Raw genomic sequence first — 20,891 nt, 5'->3', positions numbered from 1 at the left:
CCAGCACTTGGGAGGCAGAGGCAGGCGGATTTCTGAGTTCAAGGCCAGCCTGGTCTACTGAGTGAATTCCAGGACAGCCAGGGCTATACAGAGAAACCCTGTCTCGAAAACCCTCTCCCCCCCCCCAAAAAAAAGAGAGAGACATGCACAGCGTTAGATTTTAATATGCCTTAAACAACTCAATGGTTAGACCACTCCAAAATGTCCATGTGGCTAACACCTCCCCTTCGATACTCCTGAGTTATTACTTACTAAAATCTATACTCCACTTCTGCTGTTCTAGACCCAGTCGAGGCTGCTCTTCCCCAGCTCTTACATGATTTCTATGCTCTGCTCTTCTGCATCTCTCAAGCCTGAAGCTTCTCCTTTCACGTCATGGTGGTTCTCCATCCTTCCTCTCTCGGTTTCCTTGCCCTAAAGTCCCACCTCTGTCTCCCTGCCTAGCCATTGGCTGCCAGTAACTTTATTTACCAATCAAAGCCAACTGGGCAGGGAGTGTCTTACATGCAGATTCTCGTGCAATTTTGGGAACCCAAATAACACAATAAAAGCATTAGACCAAATCCACAACAGTTCTCACTCTGTAGACCAGGCTGGCCTCAAACTCACAGAGATCTGCCTGCCTCTGCCCCCTGAGTGCTGGGGTTAAAGATATATACCACCATGCCCAGCTTACAAAGAGTTTCAATGTAGTATTAATTCCACTAGACTAGAATTAGACCACTACCACAAGTTTTGAGCCAAACTTGAAGCAAGCCTTGTTAAATATTGGCCAAGACAATGGACACCGGTCCAGTCCATACCCTGGATTCCCAGGGACACCGGTGTAGTCCGTACCCTGGATCCCCAGGGACACTGGTCCAGTCCGTACTCTGGATTCCCAGAGAATGGCACCAAATTATTAGTCAGGTTCTTATAAAGTCAAACCCACAAGGCTGCATATTTCCTGCCTTTGTTCATCAGGGCCAAGTGTACATCCTGGTAGACTTCTTGCCGACATACCCCAGCCTGTGTATGATCAAGTATATCCAATGCAATTGGGGCAACTGACCTTGTTTATAGAAGTGAAACACATGGCTTGTTATCTTACATGAACAGTCCCCAACATTCCTGGAACTTATGGTCCCCGGGCAAGTGGGGCTAACCAGTTAGAGGCTCTCTCTCTCTCTCTCTCTCTCTCTCTCTCTCTCTCTCTCTCTCTCCCTACCTACCTTTCTCTCCCTCCCTGTCTCTCTCCCTCCCTGTCTCTCCCTCACTCTCTCTTTCTCTCCCTCCCTCTCTTTCTGTCTCTCCCTCTCTCCCTGACAGGATGCCCCTGCTTCCAGAGTGCTGGGATTAAAGGTGTGCACCATCTCCACCTGCACAGTAATTTAACCTAAAACATGACCTTGGCCCTCACAGTAGCCATGTCAATCTATTAGATTACTTTGTTCTTCGAGGAGATTTATGTATACTTTGTTGTACACATGGGATGGAATTAATTACCACCGGAAAAGTTTTCACCAATTTGTCCTGTGCTTAAATATGACTAAAATAAACTGCCTGGGGTCAGACTCCCAAAGTTTGGACCAACACCAGCTACTGAGGTGTACTGAACCGACTGACTTCTTCCCTCCGTGGATCATCTCTGCAGGCCTTTAAAGGTCTCCAAGACCCACACACACTCAAGTCCTAAATTGAGGGCTTCATGGAGTTGGCGTTACTGCAGTCAGCCTATGCAGGTAGAGGTAGAAGGGTATGTGGCTGAATCACACTGCTCTCAGAGGCAAGAGTGTTTGCTCTACAAACATGAGGAGCATTGGTCTCGTGCAAATGTCTATAATATACTGGAAGACAGGAAGCATAAAGGCCTGAAACCTGGCTTACCCAGTGGGAAGAGATCATCTCAATCAAGGACTGGCAAGAACCAACCCACAAAGTTTGACCTCTGACCTCAGCTGGAGTACCATGACAGCACACATGTGCCCCCCTCACAACACACAGATTTTCAGCACTCTCTCTTAACACACACACACACACACACACACACACACACACACACACACAAGCCAGGCATGGTCACACATGCCTGTAAAACTGTCATATGGGGAACAGAGGAAAAAGATCTTTAGGGCTTGCTGCCAGCCTAGCGCTGGGTTTAGTGAGAGACCCTGTTTCACCTGTGCGCATGCGTGCCTTCTCCCTCTTTAAAAAACAAAACAAAACAACAACAATAAAAGCTATGGATCTTTTCATTCTGCTCATCCATTTTACAGATAAAAATGAAAAAACAAACTCTCTAAAATCCAGAGTAAGGAAGGATTGGGGGATGTAGCTCAATTTGTAGACTGTTTGTCCAGCACACAGGAGGACATAGGTTTGATTTCTTTGCCACGTAAACTGGTTGTGGTGGTACAGGCCTGTGACATTGGCCTCTGAGTACAAGCGGCAGGATGATCAGGAGTTTAATACCATTTGCTACACAGAGAATCTAAGGCCCATCCAAATAATAAATAAAGTGTGACTTAAACCAAAACAATAGACTTCAGAGTGGAGATACCCAGTCTCTGAGTCACCCAGTTAAAGGGAGATACAAGCAGGCACAAGAAACGACCAGGTGTTCCTTTCGCAACTGGAGTAAGATAGGGTGGCCAGCTTCATGACAAAGCCAGCTCCCACTAAGTTTGCAAGTAGAGACTTCCTTCCCAGCAGTCAACAGCCTGTGTGAGCTCACACTTCCTACCTCCCCGGGAACACTAAGCCTCACACTGCCCCACCCACAGCTCCCAGGCCGCAGTTCTCCAGACTCCAAGTTATGTTCTTTTTGTTTCTAAGTTTAAACCAATTAAGAAGAAGGAGAAGCTACTAATAATAAATCAATAATAATATATAAAATAATAATAATATAAATAAAGTCAATCCCACAGGAGGGACTCTGAGGCAGTTTAGCCATGAATGAGTTGAACAAGGGAAGACTGGAACAGCATCTAGTCAGAAGACATCAACATCCAGGTGGTCTGGGGCTGGGGTGCTGCTTTGAGCAAAGAGAAGGGCAGGGGCTTTTATTGATTTTTGAGGGGAGGGTAGCTTCTTGTGATTTTCTGCTAGCTGAGGCACAGTGTCAAAAGATATTTCCCTTCTTGTGAGACACTGGTCAATTGGACTGATGGGCAGCTCACCCTAGAAGCTGCCGAGTTCCCCTAGCCACCGATGCCATCGTCCTGTACAAACATCCTGGCCCTGTGGTTTGCTCTGGGCCTGATGACACGTGAGAACAGCTGAAGGATTGCGCACAGGGCGGGGCAGAAGAAACTCGCTAGCTCCAACATGCAGCAGGCCAAGTTCACCATGTGTCACAGCCTTGGACAAAACATTCCTTTGGTGATCCATCCACACGTCCACGTACAGTTCCAAAAACTGGGAAGGGGAAAGACACAGTGTGGAGGCAAAGATGTCACCCATCAGACCTCTGAAGACCAAAGTGAAGTCAGTGCCTCCAGCTCCATGAGAGGGAACCGAGGCCACTTTTGCCACAATCCATCCACCACAGGAGGTCTCCACGGCAAATCTAGTGGGAAGATGGATGACTTTCAAAATCAGTCACTTTTTTTTTTTAAGTAAGGTTCAAGACAGGGGCTCAGGTAACCCAGGGTAGCCTCAAACTTGTATAGCTAAGGCTGGCCTCCACATCCTGCCTGAGTTCAGAGGTTAAGGACATGCACTGCCGTACTTGGCTTAGAATAGGAAGGATTTTTAAGATAGATGAAGGGCAGGCAAAGCTAATGGGTTTTCTGGTTAATTTTTCCCTTGGTAACTAACACCTGAGTTGATGTGTTTCTGGGGGCCCTTTTACAGGATGAGGTGGGGTTTTTTGTTGTTGTTGTTGTTCTGTTTTGTTTTTGTTGACAGCATGCTGAGATCAAATGTTGACCAAACTAATGGACCTGAACTGCCAAAAGAATAGTTTTGTGGACTGAGCGTGAAATACACTCAGAGGCTTGTGTTTCACTAGCTATTTGTGTGCGTGTGTGTACATGTGTGTGTACATGTGTGTGTGCATGTGTTTACATGTGTGTGCTCCTGTGCACACATATGCCACAGTGTACAAGCAGAGGACAGAGTAACACACTGACTGTGTGTCAGTTCTGTCTTTCCTTCTAACGCGTGGACCCAGGGGTCTAACTATTCATGTTTGACAGTAGATGAGGAGTCTCTGCAGCCCGGTTTTAGAATCTTCAGGAGGCGAGTCTTAGCTGGAGGAAGTAGGTCACTGGGGGTGGGTCCTTTGGGGGTTAACACGATCTTTGGCTCCTCCCTGTCATGTTCAGCGTCCACAAGGAGCGTCAGTCACATGCTCCTGCCACCATGAAACTTGAAAACTGTGAACCAAAATGAATCCCTCGTCCTCCTCTAAGGTTAAGTTTCATCATGGTGACAAGTAGCGGATGCAGATGGATCCGTGTTCCCAAGGGGACCCAGTTCTCGCAGGGAATCCAGTTCTTGCTGGATCTCTGGACTCAGTCAACCGATAGAGCGATTGTTTAATCCCCAGACAAGGCAAGGTCTCGATAGAAAATAGCTGTCTGCTAATGAGAGAATGTGAGGTTCAAATGAGAAATGAGAAAAGACAATAGAGAGATCTGCATCATTCGCCAGACAATCAAACCATGGAGTAGCAACTGACATTGGCTAACAGCCCTTTACTAACGTGTGTTACTGAGCAAGGACATATTTTGGGATAGCAATTGGACCAAATGAAAAGATAAAGATTGAACCCCAATAAACTAGGATTCTTTCTTTTAAAGGTTCTACATTTTATTACTGGACAAATCACACCCCCAATTTAGACATGAGCAAGTCTCCAAGTTCAAAATGGTGAGTTCCATCTGGTAGTATTGATGGATGACCGTGATTCCTATAAACCTTCAGTCTTGCCATTATGAGTTTCCTTACAGACTCAGCCTGCTCCTACGGTGTCTTCTCTTAGAGTTGTACCTGATTTTGTTACCAGTTTTCATCCAAATCCGTAGGGTGATTTTGCTTTTGTTCCTTGGCCAGGAATTGATTCTGAAAGTTTGTGAGAAGACATGGCGAGAAGCCAAATCAGGTGTAGACTCACGATGGCGAAGGAAAGGAGAAGAGAGGCTTTCTTAAGATAATCAGGGCTGGTCATGGCTCAGCAGCAGGTAAGGGTGCTTGCTGCCAAGCTAGAAAACTGAGTCAGATCATAGGAGCCACAGGAAAGAATGGATTCCAATTGTTCTCTGACTTCATGTATATGACTCATGAATCACTACTCCGACGCACAAAATAAACGAATGATTGTGAAGTTAAAAAAAAAATTTAAAAGAGGCCAGGCATGCCCTTCAATCCCAGCACAGGGAAGGCAGAAAGAAGGAAGCAGTTCATTCTGAGTTCCCAGACAGCAAAGGTTATATAGTAAAACCCTATCTTAAAACAAAACAAACACACAAGTCACCCCCACCAACAGCAACAACAACAAACAAGAAGTCTAGACCGTATTAAATAGTAATAAATGCTCTGAGAGAAACAGAAAGCACGGGAGAAGCGAGTAGAGGGCTGGGGAACCACACTGTTATAAATAGACAGTGACCTGTGGTCAGAGGTCAGGAGGAAGTGGACCACAGGTCATGGAGGGAGGAAGGGCTGCAAGGGCAAAGGTCAGAGGCAAAGGCTTGCCTGTTGTGTTCCAGAAGATAGATAGGTAGGGAGCCTCGGGCTGTAGTGAGGTGATCAGGAGTCAGGAAGAAGCCTTACAGGATGTCATTGCCTCTGAGTTGGGCGAGAAGTCACCACAGGGTTTCAGTAGGAGAGTGACATCATTTGCCTTAATGTTGCTCCTTTTCTTTCTTCTCTCTCTCTCTCTCTCTCTCTCTCTCTCTCTCTCTCTTTCTTTCTTTCTTTCCTTCAATAGTCAATGTCTTACTAATCCACAATATAAACTGATACATACAGCATTCTTTTTATGGTCTGTGAGGACTTAAGTAAACACATCATATATTCTTAAGAACCTGTTGACTCCTAACCTCTGTTCTTCTTTGGAATCACCTTTGCTGCAGCCGGTACATGATCTTTTTTGATAATTTCAGATTTACTTTCACAAGCATTTGTCCTGGACTCTTCTGCCCACCAATAATCAAGGAGTAAGCAATTCAAATGAATCAGGAGGTAGAAGCGTATCTCTCGACAGAGGTGTGGTTTCTTCTGCTTGAAAAAACTGGAGAGCACCATCTTTGATGCAGGTCACACTTCCCTCTGCCGGGCTTCCCTTCTGTCATTTTTGGTCAGTTCACCTCAGACTAACATGACATTTCCCTCACCACTGCAACCCCTCCCCCCTTTTTCTCAGTCAAATTCTAGGTGATTATTTGTTCATTGAATAGTTAAAAGACATTTGGGGTGTTCCAAGTTTTTTGTTGATTATAAATAAAGTTGCCATAAATATTTGCCTATGGCTTTTTTGTATGCATCTCTTTTCTTATAGCTAAATCTTGGAGTGGTTGCAAACAGGTAAAACTTTAAAGGATCTGAAAAAGCCTGAGGGGCTCTTGGCTCTCACTGTGTATTACCTTTGTGTCACTGGGACAAAAATGTCTGTTGACAAGTTAAAAGAGGAAGAATTTATTTTAGTTTCTTGGTTTCAGAGAGTTTGAACCATGGTTATTCAACTTTATATGTGGGCCTAGCATCATGGTGCTATGGAGTTCCTGACCCCTGGGAAAAGGCCATAGACTCAATCTAATCATAATTAAAAGTCCAAATTAAACAGAGCTGGAGAGATGGCTCAGTAGTTAAGAGCACTGACTCCTCTTCTAGAGGTCCTGAGTTAAATTCCTAGCAACCACAAGGTGGCTCACAACCATCTGTAGTGTGATCCGATGCCCTCTTCTGGTGTGTCTGAAGACAGCTACAGTGTACTCATATACATAAAATAAGTAAATAATTCTTTTTTTAAAAAAAAAGGTTTATTAATTAGATGCCAGCAGGACAAGTCTCTCTGGGCCAAGCTTGAAATTGCCTTATGAAGCAGGGTGAGAGAAAGATTTTTAAAAATGATTATTTGGGAATCACATATCATGTACCCTTGTAACGGTCCACGGGTCTAACAAGAGAGAGAGTGGGGATGGAAGGGCAAGAGATTCGAAGAATGGAGACAAGACAGGGTGTGTGATCAAGTCCTCTTTATTGAAAGGAAATCCTGGGTATATATAAGCACAAGCAGGGGAATGTAGCTGAAGACACTTTACCACGTGTGCCTTGCAGCTGTGCACTAAACAACAAAACAAGACATGTAAGAAAAACAAGATGTTTATCAGAGTGTGCGCAGCTGTTGTGGGCTGTTGAAAACAAGTCTCTTGTCAGGCTATATAGCCTGAGATGACTGCAAAGATGATAGCCACTTTCTGTTGGCTCCCAATATACCCTGATCAAATCTTTGATGTCTGCCCCGATTCTTTGTGACCGCCTCCAAAAAAACCAAACCAAACCAAAAAAAAAAAAAAAAAAACCAAAAAACAAACAAACAAAAAAACAGGAAAAATCAAGCTCATCTTGTGTTGTCTATAGAATCACTGGAGCATGGTCAAATTCCTAGTGTCTAGGCAGCACACTCTCACCCCCAAGGCTCCCAAGGGAGGATGAGTCTCTCTCTTTCCCTGCGTCAACACCAGAAGCCATCACCTAAGGAAAGCAGCAGGATCAGCTCTCCCTGGATGGGTGAGGCCAGCTCAAGGGAAGGACTCTTAAAAGCAAAAACCACAAGGAGACCTTGAGTGTCTGCACAAGCAAGCCAAGAGCTGTTTTATTCTGCCTAGATTAGATAGTCAAGGCAACCTCAAAATAGTCCTGGAATGCATGCACATGCAGGTTATGGAAGCCAAAAGGTAGTTAGACACATCATAACAAGTAGGTGGTCAGGGCTGTACATTTCTTGGTCAGGGTCACTGAGTTAGGGTTGCTGGGAAATTGTCTTCCAGGGACTGAAGTCTAGTGGGTACCAAGATGGATGCCTAGCATAAAATGGAGTTTCTTTCAACATCTCAATGGCTGTGGAAGTGTGTGATGGGGTAGGGCAGTTCACTTCATTGCTGATCATGAACCAAGAAGGAATGCTGGCCCTCCCTCCTCTTCCCTGGTTATTCCCTCCAGGCTCTCCAGCCCACGGGTGATTCTGCACACACTCAGGCTATCTTCTCCTCTTAGTTAATCCTCTCTGTAAATGATCTCATCCAAGGGTATGCTTTACCAGCCTCCTGGGTGACTCACACTCCGGTCAAGCAGACAGGGAAGATCAGCCATCCATCAGCAGTGTGAGAGTCCCAGTCACTACACATCCAACGAGGAGCTGTTGCAAAGACGGACTCTTACTTTTGCTAAGATGTGGTGGGCCAGGCTTGGGAGGGAATGGTAGGGTTTGGGTCAGATTGGGTTAGGGTTAAGGTTGTTTGTCATCTGTATGGAGGGGTTGAGTGGTTGATGGACACGGGGAGAGCATTTCTTTTGGAGTCACCTATCTGTGGACAGTACATGATGCTGTGAAACCAAATGGCTCCACCCAAGAACGGAATATAAATCAATAAAGCAGGACAAAAGCCCAAGGGCTGAGTGAGGCTCTGCCACTAGAGACTAGAATGTGAACTTGGTCCTTTGAAGGCCAGTGTTGGCATTTCTCCTAGGCTCCGCCCCACTGTTACCTGGCAACGGCCAGGTGTGCCTGACTCACTATAAAAGGGGCTGCTCACCCCTTCTTCACTCTTGGTCTTCTTCCTCTCTTCCCTCTCTGTCCCTTCTCTCCCCATTCCCCTTGCCCCTCTCTCTCTCCACGTGTTCAGATCTGGCCTCTACTACTTTACTCTCTGTTTCTGTCTGTCTGTCTGTCTGTCTGTCTGTCTGTCTGTCTGTCTCTGTCTCTCTCCTTCTCTCTTTCCACTTTTCTCTGTCTCTACTATCCCCTCAACTCCCCTCCCCATGCCCAAAATAAACTCTATTCTATACTATAGACGGTGTGGCTGATCCCTCAGGGGAGGGGATGCTTCAGCACAGGCCCAAAGAGGCACCCCTTCCCCCACACCATACTGCACCTCCTCCAAACATATCCTTGGCTTCTTTTTCTTTTTTATAAAACACAACAGCCAGTGCAGCCTTCCTCATGGGTGGAGGTGATTGTGTCCTGGACGAACTTGTCTACCTTATGATATCTATGGCTATTTGCAGATACTCACAGGAACCAGTCCTTGGTCCCCTGGACAGATGACCCATGAACACAAGGGTCAAAGAGTGACAAGGACAAGCCATTCTTCTACCAACATGTGGAGCCCACACAGCCCAGCCAATCCTGTAAACAGCAGTTCGGGGACTTGAAGACACAAAACTCCCCAAGGACAGCTGGGAGACCATTTCCCATGATGCTCTGTGGACTGGGATATCTACAGAAAGAGAGAAAAAGCGAAGACAGTCTCTTGAATTAATATGAAATGAAAACCAAGGACACCTGAAAACAACCGGAGGACGAAAATTCTAAAATTCTAGTGAGCAGGTTGGAGCCCAAATCCTTCGTCATCTGGGTTATTTACTGCGACTTGATTATGGGTATGACATCTAACTGTAGCTCTTCCATGACAAGTCACCTCTGACTTGTACGGCCAGCTTTATGGAGCCTTCTAACACTTTAAGATCTCCCTGTAAATTCAAAACTATTGTGAGGTGAAATATTCGAAGCGAATATGTCATTAGGAACCCACTGATTATATATAGAGAGGAATACAACAAACTATCAGGTCCAAAGGAAACTCTTGTTTCCACAAATTCTGGGTGTTAGACAAAAGCCAGCTTTGGGAACTTGTGAAGCCGACCCCCCTCTATGAAAAGGAATCATTTCCCTTAAGGATGGGAGAAGGGACAAGTGGCTCTCTGTGGTGTCTATTAGCATACCAAAGCACACGCTGGCCTCCAGGCTCCCTCAGTGTCACAAGTACGTGTTACAAGGTTCAGAGTCCAGGCCAGCACCCCAGCCCTTCTCACCCCTCCCTCCCTTAGCCCCCCCTCTTCCTGAGCTTCCCTTCCCCCAGCTACTCATCCTCCTTATAACCCTGCTCTGTCGGCAATGCTCTCTCTGTCTCTCTCTGTCTCTCCTCCCTCTGTCTCTGTCTCTCTCTCTGTCTCTCTGTCTCTCTGTCTCTCTCCTCTCTTCTTCCCTGCCCTGCTCCTGCGTCTCTCCTGCCCAGGCTCAGTCTGCTGGCCATGTTCAGTCTACTGCTTTCTTGCTCTGCTCTAGACTCTGCCGCCTCTGGCTGATCTCTCTCGCCTTCCCTTAACCAACCACTGGGGACAGGGTGAGAAAAGGAAGCCAGACAGAAGGGAGCTCCCTCAGGTGCCGGCTGCGTCCAACTGTGCCTTCTCATCCACGGCTTTGGAATCTTCGATTGCAGCCATTGGGTTGTTATTTTAGTCACAGTCTTCTTTGTGGCAAATTACATGACCTAAGAAACTCAAGGGAGAAAGTGTGTATTTTCCCTCCTGGTTCGAGGTTATAATCCATCTTGGTGGAGTTGGGGGGGAGTGCTTGAAGCAGCTGCTCACATTGTAAAGAAGCACAAAGCAATACATGGTAAGTACTCAGTTCATTCACTCTATTTATACTGTCCAGGAGCACAGCCAAGGGAATGGTGCCACTCACAGCAGGCAGGGCTTCCACCTCAATTAACCCAAGATAATCCCCCTGGAGACATGCTCTGAGTCTGTCTCCTAGGTGGTTCTAGATCTCATCAAACTCACAGTTGAGATTAACTATCGCAGATGTCTCTTGGTCATCAGATGATTGCTGACATGCATTGCATCTGTATCCATGACTAAAGGTGGGAAGGGATGGCTCCAGCTGAGCATGTCCCTTCTATCAGTGACAATGGCTTACTAAGAAACCACTCGTCTCATTCATGAACAGTCCCATGGAAAATGAGACTTAGTGACCAGGAGAGAATCGAGAAATGGTAGTGTCTGGGGTGGAAGAAGCAAAGGAGGAGGATGGGGAGAGGTGTTGGCAACCAGTGGAGAAGCCCTGTGGCTAAGTGTGTGTTTTAAATTCCTTGTTCTGTGTGAGGAATGGAGGAGAGACTAGGAGACAGACAGACACCCTGGTAGACAGACAGACAGGGAGAGGGACCTGGCTGGGTAATAAAGATAGTGAACTTCAGGGTGGCCAACTTCTTCACCCTCTTGAGCTGACAGAGGCCTGGCAGCTTGAACACAAGCCTTGTAAGCTTTTGTCTCTCAGCAGCAGGCCCACTGCTGACGGACTGGCCCACCCTGCTCAAGGGCTAGGTCAGGACAAGTCACACAACAGTTGTAAGTCAATCAGCCATGTTGCCTTCCCTCAAGCTGAGCAAACTTAAATTAGGGGAGGGAGACATTAAAACCCCAGGCTACAGGGGAGCTGGATGTTTTTGACTTTCGAGTTCCCTGCTCTGCTCTTGCTGAGGGTCTTTTTCTCTGTATGTGTCTGTGGCATGCCTGTATTTCTCCCCCAGAATCTTCAGCCGCTGATTCCCTCTGCTCCTGTTTACTGTACCCAAGATTTCTCTGCTGATACCTGTTGTGCTCCAGATTTTTTGTGCCTCTTAAATCTTTAACTGGCTGAGAAAATAAACCTGATTATGACTTAGTCTGTAACATTTTCTTACTGGGCATGAAAGGGATGCTGAGATAAATTGTGGATGCATCCGCCTTGAACCCTGAAATGAAAACTTTGCGCTGGGTTGGAGGAAAGTTTCCTTCAACCTGTCTGCCTTGATGCTGGGCATGCTCTGGCCATTCAGGGGAGGCAGCACACAGTCCGTGATGGTGATCTCCAGGTGTCGTTCTCCAAGGAACCAGATGGATAAATTCTGAGGATCTCTGGTCCTGTTAGAACGAAAGGTTCCACAGGGCTCTGGTCTGGCCTGAACTGCCCAAGTGTTACAGCTTTCTGAAGGGAAGAGCGTGCAGAGCAGGTAGCCGGGGTCTCTACCTCTACCTTAGCAGCGCCAATACCAGCAGCAGCAGGGGTGGCCAGCTTCAATGAGACCAGTGTACTTGGGAGAGAAAACTCTTCCCCAGAGTGTTACAGCTCAACAAAACAGCAACTCTTAGATGCTTCTCAGTGAAATAACTCCTGCACTTTATTCCACGTGGGTAGGGACTTTATAAACACTTTGTGAGTGTGATGGGATCCAGGGGTAGATGCTTCCCGTTGGCTCAGCCTGAGGTGTTAGGGATGCTCTCTTTGCATGGGGAAGGACTTCAGGTGTTGTCCCTACATGGACTGGCCGGGGGCTGGCTCCACGCCTGCCATTCTCAATTCGGCGATTCCCCGGGGTCTGAGCCTGTTCAACCTTACCAGTTCTTTGTAGTAATAATATTTCTAATAAATCTAGGTGCAGGGTCACTGCCCACCTCAGTGGTTTATGTTCCCGGATGAAAGGCACACACACAGCCTTGTATTTTAGTATGCCTCAAGCAGCACAGTAGCTGGGCCTAACCTCCCTGCTGTTAGAATCCACCTCCCACCCAGAACTCCGAGTCACTACTTACTAGTTTCTAAGTTCTGTCTTGGCTGCTCCTGACCCAGTTAAGGAGCCCTCTGGGCTGAGTTTCTCTTGCCCCTTTACATGGTGGCTCTGCTTCTCCCTCCTGCACGTTATTACCTTTTCATGGTGGCCTCCTTGTCTCCCTCCTTCCTCCTCGTGTTCCCCAGCCTGGGAACCCTAAACTCTACATCTGTCTCTCTTCCCCGGCTATTGGCTGCTGGCATCTTTATTTACCAATCAGAATTGACTGGGGGCAGGTTCCCAGGAGCTATGTGCAGCAGGCCCTCCCATGCAAACAATTTTGAGGGACCCAATTAGCATCAGAATGCAAGCAGCTAAGGTTCTTCTGTCTGGTGGCATGGTCCACTTGCCCCACATTCAAGAGTTCAAAATTCACAGAAAGAGCCAGGAGCAGAGTGGATGGGGACCACAGACTGGGAGGGGAGCACCCAGGAGCAGACTGGGAGCACCCAGACCTCAGGGTTGATAGAGGCAGTATTCATGCTGTGATAACTTTTGTCGCAGTCTAAAAGATTCCCACTCAGCTCTGGAGAGGATGTCAGACTCTGCAAGTACTGTGGAAGGCTGAAGGTACCCAGGAAAGGCACATTTGCCAGTCAGGGGTTCAGTCCTCTGAGACTGCCCCAAAACCCAAGGTCTTTATCTGCAGCCCCCAGTAACTTTTATGTCCCCTTATCCAGAGCAGGACATGTTCAGGCCATTCCTTTCTTGGGTCAGAGGCTCAGGTGTCCAATAAGTCCTGGAGATATGACCTAGTACTCTGAGCTGCCACAGGAACTGGTGGACTGTGTAGGACCTGGGACTTGCAAGAGAGTCCCCCATGTGGGGAGGGGTCAAGAAAATCCCAGCACACCAACTGCCCTATGCATGCCCAATGCTTTCCTGGAGCCCTGGACTCGCAGGACCCCTTATGCCATCACCATCTTGGCAAAAGTGTCAATATTCTGAAGAGAAAGCTGCCCTCTTCCCTTTGACTACCAGACCACTGAGGCAGTGGACCTCAAAGTGGGGATTTCCCGGGACTTTTATGCTAGGAGAAGCAAAAGCCTGAAGCCTGGTGCCAGCCCCAAAAGGGGTGTGTCTCCAGAAAAGAGAATTCATGGTTCTGACAGTTGACCATCTTGCCTGAGAAACTGGAGCTGAGCCAGTGATAGGCAGAACTGAAAGCATAGGAATTCTGGGGTAGATGAAGAGTCCATCACCTGAGCTTAGATGAAGCCTCTTGCCAGCCAGAATATAAGAAACCAGCATAATTAAGAAGTAAGTCTGAGTCCTTTCTCACTTCCAAGTCATAAACCTTCAATTCGTTAGGAGTTTCTTCAGAAACTCCACTCAGCTACAGCCACATCCTAAACCCTGAGGGCATTGTTTTCCTTTATTAGATTACAGTATTGTTTGAGGATTGCCAGAGCCCTCTATAATCTCAGATAGCAACAGTGATTTCCCGGAGACAAACACCACCAGCCTGTTAACCCACTGGCTGGGGACCTAGCTGTTGAAGGTACTTCCTTCAGTAAGGATGATGCTTGAGGAAAGATGTGGGAGACAGACACATGGGGGTGGGGAGGAACGGGATGGGACAGGGTCAGAGGACAAGTGAGAAGGAGAGAAACAAGACAGAAAGGGGGAAACTAGAGGAGAAAGAGAAGAGTAAAATAGAGGCTCAGGGAGCTGGAGAGATGGCTCTGTGATTAAGAGCACTGGCTGTTCTTCTAGAGGACCTGGGTTTGATTCATAGCACCCACATGGAGATGCACAACTGTCTGTAACAACAGCCTTTGGCCTCTCTTGGTCTCTTTGGTCATGCCCATGGTGTATACACATATATGCAGGCAAAGCACCCACATACTTAAAAATAAAATTAAAAAGAGGGCCAGAACCAAGACAGGGCAAGTTAAGAGCTTGAGGCCAGAGGGAGCAGGAACCAGCAGGAGAGGGAGAGGCCCTGAGGGAAGGAGAGGGGACCAGCAAGGGAGAGCTGGAGATAACCACAAGACAGGGAGGGGCAAGGGGACAAGTACAGACAGCAGGAGATCACAGAGAGGTTGTGGGGAACTCAGCCAGGCTTGTGCTGGGACCTGGGACACCTGAGTCACCAAGTCCTCCCAGGCTGTATCCCTTACAAGCAGGTGGCCAGTTTGGACTGTTTGTTTTTAAACATCATTTATTGCTTTCTAACAACAAAATAAAAGAAATCAAAACAGCACAGGCAGGTGCAGCTCAGTGGCAGTGGGGGACTTGCCTCATGTGTAAGAGGCCCTGGGTTCCTCCTCGTTTAGGTTGGAACAGTGGGATGAAATGTTTCAGGATTGGACTCTCCGCAAAGCACGAAACACACACAAACCTGGACAGTGTTCACCTCTGTTATTCCTGGTAGGAGACATTGTTTAGTGAAGATTGTCTTAGTCTACAGTTGGAGCCGGCTGTTTTCTGATCTTTGTTTTGGGTGAATCTCCAGGTATCAACCACTATAAAGGGCACATTCATCCCGTTTTAGTGGCCCAGCCACCTCACCAAGCAGATGGGAAAAGTCCACAGCCTTGGCCTGGAGAGGGGGCCCAGGCTGCAGGGCTGAAGGCGGCAGACTTTGGTCCCAGACATTCTGGAAGCCACAGACCCTCTCACAGCCTAGATCATGCTGTCACTATGCTCCGAGGGAAGAAGAGAGGTGACTCAGGCCTGCACCTCAATGTTTTGCACCTCCTTGGTGGAGAGGAATTTTATGGACTCTGTAAAGAGCCATCCTACCACTCAGCAACCGGCAGGGTGTAGCTGGCAGCTCACCCTAAGCCGAGACAAGGTCTGGCATAGGCTGGCCTGGACAATTTGCTTCAAGAGCAACTCGCTTTGTGTCTTGCAATTGCTGAGGAAGGGGGACGGATCTGGCCTCAAGAGGAGCCGACCCTCATTCTTACAGACACAGGCCTCTCTAGTCAGCCCTTCGTTGGTGGGGACACCCAACCCCGCCCTCCTCAATAGAGTACAGCCATGTCCTCAGGCCAAGTCTCCTGCCTCCTTCCTACTGCTGCCTCAGAGAAAAGGCTAGCAAAAGCAAGGGTGGGCCTGTCCAGGGAGCCGAGCTGCAGCCATGGCCAGGCCCATGTGCAGCCTCACACCAACAGTATCCTAGCATTTTTATTCCAACTGGGTTCTTGCTATACATGGAGGTAAAGAAAAAAACAGGAACGGGGAATAAATAATTTATTGAAACTGGAATAAATATGTATGCATGGTTACAAATAACTGTAAAAAATATCATTCCGCACGCATGTGCGTTCACGAACACACACACACACACACACACACACACACACACACACACACACACACACACAGTCCTCCATTGAGGGGCGGGGCCTCTCTGTGGGCGGGTCCAGGACTTCCTTGTTCTCCCGCGTAGGCCTCATGCGCCCCCGGGAGGTAGAAGACATATTTACAGCAAAGAGAATTGCAGAAGGCTGCTCATCTTCAGATCCCAGCTTAGGAGCTTCCTGTGTCCCCACTGTGTGCCAAGTGGCCGCGCAGCTGCACCCCTTGCACGATCCTTTGCACCCAGGGGCGGTGAGCTAGGAGGCTGGTGTACACACCTGGCCGGTTGCGCTCCGCGCAGCCCTCTCCCCAGCTGATTATGCCCGTCAGTAGCCAATGGTCATCCACCTGGCACATCAGGGGACCCCCAGAGTCGCCCTGCAGAGAAGAAGGGAAGTCAGGAAAGCCACACCTGCAGGCAATGTGTCCTTGGAGGTGGCAGTACTGAGCCAACCCTAGAAGAACAGGCTTTCCAAACAGAACCCCTTCTGGTGGCATGCCTTCCCCACAACCACAAGGAGCAGAAGATGAGACCACTTCTGCTTTGCAGGATTGGCAACATGGGCACTGCAGCCAGGTTGTATGCTGGCCACCTCAGGGGTAACTGCTCCACCATCCTACCATCCTCATTCAGTCATGGGACTGAGGTTAGGGTTCTGAACCACTGGGCCCTCCTCAGGGCCCTCCTCAGAATAATAGCTGCCTACCTGTGTTTTCCTGCTGAAATGGTGCGTACACAACCCATGTATAAACAAGAAAAAGCCCAGACAGGCTAAAGGAGACTGAGCAAGAGGAGAGAGAGGATGTCCCTGGGGAGACTCTGAGGTAATGGAGATTAAGCTTCCCAGCTGGGGCGGACAAAAGGTGGGCACTCACCAGGCAAGCATCCCTCTCCCCTTCCAGGTAGCCAGCACACAACATGTCCTCAGTGACGGCTTCCTGACCCGCTCCCCGCCAGTACAAGCTTTTGCAGAGTTTGGAGTCGATGATGGGCACCTTCAGCTTCTGAAGGGTCTGGGGGTGGGGCAGGGGCACTAGGAGCAAAAGAGAGAGTCAGGCCCTGTGTGAACATCTAGTCCCCTCCATTCACCCAGCAGCATTTCTCAAAGGTGAGTGGATCTGCTCTTCAAAACTCTAACCCCAGGCTCTCTGCCTCTTGAACTCAAACATGGATGCGTAGCCCTAGATTCTGTCTTCAGTCAGCTCCCTGATGCCCACAGAGGGCTACACAACAGGATGGTGTTTCTGGACTTCCTGCAAGGGCAGTGTGTTTGGTATCCCCTAGGTTCTGAATTGCATCCGCCACACACCCTCCCTGGGGTTAGTCTGAGGACCCCAAGAAAAGGCAGCGCCTGCGGAGTTCCAGCACCTGCCTACCCCTGCGCAATTCTTCTCCACCCAAGTTCATCCCGTTCCTTCCCTGTTGTCAATACCCAGTCTCTCCTTCAAACTCTGTCTTCTAAGTCTCGACTGGGTTGTCTTCCACAGATGACTTCTGTTTGTCTGGGCTTACCCCAGGCTCTGTCTGTCTGTCCCAGGATCTGTCTGTCTGTCTATCCCAGGCTGTCTGTCCCAGTTTCTGTCTGTCTGTCTGTCTGTCTGACTGACTGTCTGTCTGTCTGTCCCAGGCTCTGTCTGTCTATCTGGCTACCACCTGCCTTCCTCTTGCTTCTCTTCTACCTCTGTATTTCATCTGGTTTGTGATTGTAGATGATATTTCCCAAACCTCCAGACTTGGTTTGAAAATTGGGCTTTTTAGTAATAGACTACCTTTCCTCCTGGGAATTTTGCTTGCTATTCACAGATGCTGCCACCAGGGGTGACCATTCCCACGTGTGCTGGCTATATTTTCATCTGTCAGCCTGCCCTTCACGTCTACCCATTCATTCTTGTGTCAAAAGCTTTGCAAATGCCTCTCTGTCTTTCTCTGTCTCTGTCTCTCTTTGGTCTCTCTCTGTGTTTCTCTCTCTCTCTCTCTCTCTCTCTCTCTCTCTCTCTCTCTCTCTCTCCCAGGTCTTTCTGTGTAATCCTGACTGTACTGGGGACTCTTACAGACTAGGCTCTAACTCACAGAGTTCTGCCTGCATCTACTCACTGAGTGCTGCGACAGAGTGCTGTGACTAAAGATGTGTGCCACCATACCTGGCTTTTCCTTCCTTCCTTCCTTCCTTCCTTCCTTCCTTCCTTCCTTCCTTCCCTCCCTCCCTCCCTCCCTCCCTCCCTCCCTCCCTCCTTTTATTCCTTATCTTTTTCCTTACTGCAAGTCTCTATTGCTGCTTTAAAATTCGGTCAAAGACTCAACCAGACATGACCTAAAAATTGGCAGTTGACTTCTTGTGAGTTCACGTCTCCAGTCTTCAGATTGTCTTTTCCTGTCTCTATAATGCACATGTGGTCTCCACCCTCTCCTATCCCTGGAATCTGTATCTGAGTGCCATCTTCCCTCTGTCCCCAGCTATCCTGGACCTTTCTGGAGTTAAAGGAGAACCGCACCTCCATCCTGGATGCTTCCCCAGCCAGCAATCCAGCAGTCGGTGTTGGGAGGGAGATGGACAGAGGAGTCGGGTAGGCAGATGGGCAGGATCCTCTCAGAGAACTGGATGGGGTGCTCTAGGCGCACCAGGGCAATGTCTGCATGGGTTCCCTCCTTCCGAGAATACCTGGGGTGGGGCAGCACCCAAGCAATGCCTACTTTCTGGGATCTTGGGCCTGGATCCCCTAGCTTCCAGGCCCCCAACAATACTGAGAACAGAGATGGCTTGTCCATATTGCTGGAAGGAGAGAGAACGAGATGTCAGAGAGGGAGAGTCCCTGGTACAATGGTATCAAGATCCTTGAATAGAGGCCTAGACAGCCCAGAGGCTGAGGCAGAAAGCCTGGGTCCTGGAGAGTCAAAAGCAAGCCTGATTCCACATACCTCCTAAAGCAGTGTGCGGCTGTGACCACCCAGCGGTTGGTGAGCAAGGAGCCTGCGCAGTGGTGGGAACCATTCTTGAGGATGCTTACAATCCAAGGCCACTGGGCATCCGTGCTGTCCTCACCTCCCACAACCCGGTTCAGCTGCTGAGGCTTCCCACAGTCTGGGGACACTGGCACAAGGGATGGCATCTTCTGTCATCTCAGTAGACACGATTGTCTTCTGACTTGCCTGTCAACTGCCCCCAAGCCCTGCAAAGCCTCAGACCTGTGCCCAGCCCAGCATATGCCTAGCACAGTCTACTGCTGCAGTGTGAGTGCCTGCCTGTCCTGTCCCTGTCCCCTTTAGTTATCAGGGACTGGCCCTTTTCTTCTTCTCTCCTTTATCTGCCCTTCCCTCCCACTCCCCTTAACCTTGGTTTTTTTTTTTTTTTTTTTTTTTTTTTTAGTTCTGTTGGCCTCTTACCCTTCTGTCCTCCCAGCCTTCCCTCCTCTAGATTCATCACCTTCCTAAGCCCCTCCCCAGCTCTTCTTGTCTGTATCTATCCCTTCTGCTTCGATCGCATGCTCCCCTTTGACTGGGGTCCCTACACTGACCTACCCTATAGAGTCAGATACAAAGACTGTCCACAACACAGATCCACCCCCACCCACCTGCTCACGCTCACCTCGGATGTTGGCAGCACTGACGGTAGCTGAAAGCAAGAGAGTAAAGAAGGTCAGGCCTGGTGGTGAGGAGCCCTGTGCCCCATGCCTGGGGAATCCCCCACCTTCCTGAACAGACTCATCCTAGGCCCTCCAGCACTGTTCGCTGCCTCACCACCTGACACACACACACACCCACCACAGGTACCTCCGCATCCTGTTTGGGACAACCATCTTCAGACCCCTACCTCCCAGGCCACCAGTTTTTGTCCCATCATCCTAAGAGAGGAGCTTGGACACACACACACACACACACACACACTCGCACCCAGGTTTTCTTCCCTAACTCCCATGAAAGCCTGGTCAGTTGTCCTACTATTCAAAAACTGAAGGAGACCCAAGATGGAAAGCATGGAGAGGGGAACAGGAGATGGAGGACACAGGGAAGTGGCGCTGACAGGTATGATGACCCACACGGATGAGAGAGGAGCTCCTGAGCAGGCACTGAGGCCAGAGGACTGACATGCACTGAATCCTCATAGCTGCTAGGGAAACCGAGGCATGGGGCATGGAGTCAGACCACATGCCAGAGGAAGGGGAACGGAGACAGAGCCATGGGGAGATGAAAGACAGTGGAAAGAAGAGAGCAAACTCAAGGGAAGGAGCTGAGCTGCCAAAGAGGAGGTGACTGTGGAAGGAGAAGCAGCAGGCCTTTGGAGCTCACCTGTGGAAGTCAGCAGCACCAGAAAGATTAAGATCCTGAACTGGTCCCCACCCAGTTCTGGGGGAGGTCTGGAAATCACCATTGCTGGTAGGGGTGGACACCCAGCCAGGGTGCTGGCTGGCTCACAGGACCTAAGGGCTGTGTTGGTTGAGACTGACAGGACGGGTGGCTGTAGTGTGTAGGGTTCCCTACAGGTTGCCCCAGGTTTTATCCTGTGAGGAGGAATGCTGTTGGACCAGTCTCCCAGGTGGCTGAGACTAGGCCACCCAGACTGTGGGTCAAGGAGGAGGCAGGGCTGCCAGAAGGAAACAACCGGTTACTAGGGTCTAGGGGGTGCCACCAGGAGACTGGATGGGGGGCCTCTGGCTCAGATGTGTGCCCAGGGTGGACCCTGCAGAGGGGTAGGCAGAGACTTGTTGACTGTCTAGGGCATGGCTTTAACACTGACTGCCAGGTAAGCAGAGAAAGAGCCCTGTCACTTGCAGAGTGTTTGGGGTAGGAAGTGACTCAGGCTGGAATGGCCTTTGGCTGGGGTTGCCAGGGGACCTTGTTCCTTAACGGCCCATGTCCAGGGCCCTGGTTGCTTCTGTGACTCAAGCCAGACACTTGGGGCCCTGGAATCCCGTTAGCCCACTTCCCCGAAAGCTGTGACTCAGGCCCCAAAGGGACGGGCATGATGGCCTCTTGGCCATTTGGCCAAGCTGTCCCTGGCACTT

General features: G+C 49.0%; 2 protein-coding genes across 2 annotated transcripts in view; both read right to left on the bottom strand.

Moving 5' to 3' along the window:
- Nucleotides 1-3,196, bottom strand: part of LOC114615127 (serine protease 30-like) — a 7,976-nt gene extending 4,780 nt beyond the window's left edge. Inside the window, 3 exon segments of the mRNA XM_028760765.1 lie at nt 253-338; nt 804-872; nt 3,159-3,196. Of these exon segments, the coding sequence (XP_028616598.1) occupies nt 253-338; nt 804-872; nt 3,159-3,196 (193 nt within the window).
- Nucleotides 3,197-15,771: 12,575 nt separating this feature from the next.
- On the bottom strand, nt 15,772-20,347 carry LOC114615290 (brain-specific serine protease 4). Its single transcript, XM_028761028.1, has 6 exons — nt 20,176-20,347; nt 19,475-19,501; nt 18,808-18,979; nt 18,384-18,661; nt 16,767-16,924; nt 15,772-16,268 (listed from the first exon to the last, which is right to left on the bottom strand). Exons 1-6 carry the CDS (start codon nt 20,255-20,257, stop codon nt 16,062-16,064), a joined length of 924 nt encoding a protein of 307 aa, XP_028616861.1. The 5' UTR covers nt 20,258-20,347; the 3' UTR covers nt 15,772-16,061.
- Nucleotides 20,348-20,891: the final 544 nt, after the last annotated feature.

This window comes from Grammomys surdaster, unplaced genomic scaffold (assembly GCF_004785775.1).
Source record: "Grammomys surdaster isolate TR1022 unplaced genomic scaffold, NIH_TR_1.0 126612, whole genome shotgun sequence".
Taxonomy (NCBI): Eukaryota; Metazoa; Chordata; class Mammalia; order Rodentia; family Muridae; genus Grammomys; species Grammomys surdaster.
The sequence above is the reverse complement of the archived record's forward strand: the minus strand, read 5'-3'. Positions and strand labels throughout refer to the sequence as shown.